The 4,412-nt window shown below is 38.4% G+C and overlaps 1 protein-coding gene across 1 annotated transcript; it reads left to right on the top strand.

Annotated features, from left to right (window-relative positions):
• The first annotated feature begins 2,226 nt into the window (after nucleotides 1–2,226).
• Nucleotides 2,227–3,013, top strand: LOC149247563 (receptor-like protein kinase 7). The gene is made up of 2 exons (XM_089444594.1): nucleotides 2,227–2,521; nucleotides 2,655–3,013. The coding sequence occupies exons 1-2, from the start codon at nucleotides 2,227–2,229 to the stop codon at nucleotides 3,011–3,013; spliced, it is 654 nt and encodes a 217-aa protein (XP_089300720.1).
• Nucleotides 3,014–4,412: the final 1,399 nt, after the last annotated feature.

Raw genomic sequence — 4,412 nt, 5'->3', positions numbered from 1 at the left:
TTTCTAAAGGTGACAGACTTTAGCAACAACTGAATGACAAAGTTTTCATGTTCATCTTTATAAAAGCATAGAGAGAATAGAAAGAGGATCAACCAACCTGGTGTCTTGCGCTTAGTCGATCCTTGTCCTTCTCGCTTTGTATCCCGTTCCCATCTCTTTACTCTCCAAGCCGATCCAGCTACACACAGAATCTGCACAACAAAAGGGAGCAAACTACGAGATACAAGCAATCATAATTGAAATATGGATTAGGTTGCATCAAATATACATGTAAACACAAAAGCATCTATGTAAAACAAGTATATAGAAGAACATGCAAACTTTATTGATAGAAAGTAACAGGGTTCCAGAGGAAGTTACAACCAATGATGTTGGCCCCAATCCAGCAGCACCTCCTCGGCAGCAAGAACTCTCTTCTTCACCTCTAGTAAAACAATCACCCAATAATCCTGGCAGTATACCAACAGCACCTCCTTGCTTATACAAAATTCCAGCCTCCTTAGACCTCATAGAAGAGCTCTATATATAGGAGAGAAGAGGAAAGGATGAGTCAGCTGGAGGCTGGCATATAGCTGACTAGTGTCCTCTCCATCTTCAGTTAATCTTCAGTTCCTGTGTCCACTTGGAGATCCTTTCTTACACATGGTGATCAAGTACCTCTTACTCATCACAGGGCGAATCTCATGACCCAAGTGTCAGTTTGGAAGCTTCCTGGGCAATTGACACCTTGCAGGATGACTGTGCCACTTGGCCAATCTCGCCCAGCGCAGGTAGCCTTCATTGTTTTTGACTTCCAGCGCAGGTACAGAGTGGGACAGTTGCAATACAGCGCAGAAGCTCAGTTAAGCAGCTGACATGATCCAAAATAAGCCTGTTCTGAAGTGTTTTCAGGTGGAGAACTGATTGGAAGTGCTGTTGATTGATGACCTTGTTCTTTTAGGGGTAAGAACAACATGTTTAGGGACTGAGGATCCCTGTAATTATCGACATTTCCTGCTCCTTGACGCGAGGCACAAAAATGTCTATAACAGTAATGCACAACAATGTTAACTTTTTTTTTGCGAGAGACAGAGTGAAGTTTTTTTTGGAACTGCCTCTGAAGCAGTCTTGTGGTAATCCCTCTGTTAGAGGAAGACCTTTTTGTAACAGTTTTTTTGTTAACGAATACAAGTTTTTGTGTGTGTAAAACTCTGTCATCCCAAAAACATTTTCGGTGTTCTCTGTGTTAAAAAACAGAGCATTATTCTCTGTTCATTTTTGTTCTGGAATTATCAGAAATTTCCAACAGTTGGAAGGCAGCATACCGGTAGCTCTTGGCGATCTTGTTGTGCTTTCAACATTAAATATGAGTGTAAACGCATTGACGGGAAGCATCCCCATTTCTCTGGGAAATTGCAGACAATTAAGCGAATTATACCTGGCTAGAAATAAATTGAGCATGACCATTCCTTTGGAGTTGGGAAAGCTTGCAGCATGTCTCAAGTATAACTTAGATCTCAACTGGAACAATCTATCAGGTTCTCTTCCTCCTGAGATAGGAAGCTTAATGTTACTTGAATCCTTAGACGTCTCTCATAACCAACTCTCTGTCAAATTCCCGAGTCTTTCACAGGCCTCATAAGACTGGATCATTTCAACTTCTCCTTCAACCTATTTACAGGGGGCATTCCTTCAATGCGGGCATTTTCACAAGGCCCGCAGAGTGCATTTGAGGGCAATCCAGGCCTTTGCGGTCCTCCGACAACTAAAAATTGTTCAGATTTAGAAGGTGCAAGTAAAAGGAACAAATTAAGCTCAGTCTGAGTGGCAGGGATTACCGTCGCCTGTATAGGGACCATAATCATTCTCATCCTTGTGCTGAGGAAAACATCAAAGGCGAAGAATAATAAAAGACATAAGAAAAAGGATGTTGAAATAGGTATTTCCTCAGATGATCGACAAGGTCTAATCAAATATGGAGATATAGTAGAAGCTACTGAGAACTTCAGCGATGATTACGTAATCGGCTCTGGCACATCCGGCATGGTGTATAAGGTAGCTGTTCCAAGACGAGACAAAATCCTTGCTGCCAAGTGCTTAAGACTGGCGAATCTTGGGGACGATGATTATCGACATCGCTGTCTGAGATAGGAGATCGAAGCTTTGAAGAACGCCCGTCACAGAAACATCCTGCGTCATCGAGACCTGCTAACTGCCCATGATGTGATTGTTCTTCTGTGTGACTTCATGGTTAATGGATCGCTGTGGGAATATCTGGGCGGGGCATCGAAACCCAATCAGAAGTTGGACTGGAGGACTCTATACAACATTGCAGTTGGAGCGGCAAAGGGACTCAAATATTTACATCACGACTACGAACCTCCAATTATCCACTGCGACATAAAATCTGCCAACATATTGCTGGACCATGAATATGTACCACACATAGTTCATTTTGGACTTGCCAGGCTATTGAAAAATCCAACAATAGATTCCGAATCAAGTTCTCACTTTGGAGGAACTCATGGCTACATTTCTCCCAGTACTAAATCCCCGTCTCTTTCCTCTCTAAAAGGCTTAATCAGTCCCACCGATTTATTGTTGTTATGAGGTCATCATATTCTATGTCATGCTAACAGTAGTAATTAATATCCAATGATTGATGTTATGTGCAGAATGTGGGTATGGAGTGAAGGCATCGACAAAGAAAGACGTGTATAGCATTGGGGTGGTGTTATTAGAGATGGTAAGTGGAAAGCCCCCGGTGGTAGAAGAGGACGATCACAAATTTGTGCATCTGCCTGCATGGGCTACAAGGATGATGATAGAAGGAAAAATAGATGAAATAATAAATGAGGATTTGAGAAGCGGCGAGACTATTTCTTTACATAGTAATATGAAAGATGGAATGGTGAAGATGATCGAAATTGCCTCATTTTGCACTCGACCTGCTCCCAGTCTCAGGCTGTCTATGAAGGTAGTGCTTGACATGCTTATTTCTCCTAACAGATGGCAGGGCAACGATTATAAATAGGGCATCAAGAATATTACGTGGAAGGATTTTCTATTTACAAGAAATTACAGTTTCATTGTCTGAGGGATGTTCTTTATTTCTTTGCTATTACGATTTTAAAGATGTACTTCTAGGATAAATATAAAATAAGTATCACAGGCTTGATCTTAGCTTGTGACTTTAATAAGTAGGACACTTTTTATCTGTTATCGTGTCAATTTTATATGATGTCATAGCCTGGCATTTAGATAGCCATCTCGCTTTATGCAATCTTCTTAGAGTATGGTAACTTCAACTTTGTTAAAACACATATTTATGTTATTGAAATTGCATCTCATAATTATTGTTCAATCGTAGCTGTAGCAAGTTCTATTGGCAAATTCCTGTTAAGAATGTGGTCAGAAAGAGAAAATAAATGTGCGAACCTTAGCCATGATCTATTTTTGGGCTTTTGATTTCCCCATCTTCTCGGTATTTGAGATTAAGGTTTATTTTTCTTATATTTATTTGTGCCAAGGAATTGGATCAAAATAAACGTTTCAAAAGCCTAGTTTTAGCATGCTTTTTTCTTTTTTTCTTGGAGTTTTTAGTATATTTTTGGCTGGAATTCGGGGAAAACAATTGTAGTAAATTTTTGTTTTTTGTTGTTTAAACTGGTTTTTTGATTACATATATGGATTTAGCACCTTCAAAAATAAGTAAGACACTTAGATTCTGAAAAATTCACTTATCAAACTTGTGATTTCAATGAATCTTACCAAATTCTAGACAAATTAAATCATAAAATAAACTGGAAAACTTTCTAAAAAATCACACTCAAAAACTTTTCTCTCACCATAATTAATGAGAATATGACAAAAACATTATTAAGATTAAATGACGTACATCATATTTGTACATCATGATGAGCAAAAACATCATGATATATGATATCTATATAAAATCTTCTAGTAAATATTAGAGTATTCGAATTTCTTTATCCACGAAGGTACATGGAAAGTAATCGGGCTAAAAATGGAAAACACCTTCACTCCACTAAGTCTTCCCTTCAAATATTAAAGTCTTCCCAATTTTTTAGTAACAAGGAAACTACTTGGTTTACGATATGAAAGAAACAATTTTCTCCGTGTGTTCAATGTTCTTGGGAAAAAGATTAATACTTGAGATTTGGATTTTACAAAATGAACTAGTCACATAGATTATTCTAATGAGTTGATATCTTTTATTTTTTTTTTATCTCTCGGAATGTTAAGTGGGAAGTCAAATTCATGAATCACATGCAGGATTCTAGATTCTTCTACACCGCCATCTCCAAGATTTTAGATCTTCCTACACTGCCATTCGTTTCTAGATCATTCTAGATCTCCATCTGAATCACATACAGGGTTTTAGATCTTTCCTTTGCCTCTATAAATTTGTA

This window comes from Pinus tabuliformis, chromosome 7 (genome assembly GCF_031772625.1).
Source record: "Pinus tabuliformis cultivar Carrire ecotype Pingquan chromosome 7, CPIR1, whole genome shotgun sequence".
Classification (NCBI taxonomy): domain Eukaryota; kingdom Viridiplantae; phylum Streptophyta; class Pinopsida; order Pinales; family Pinaceae; genus Pinus; species Pinus tabuliformis.
The sequence above is the reverse complement of the archived record's forward strand: the minus strand, read 5'-3'. Positions and strand labels throughout refer to the sequence as shown.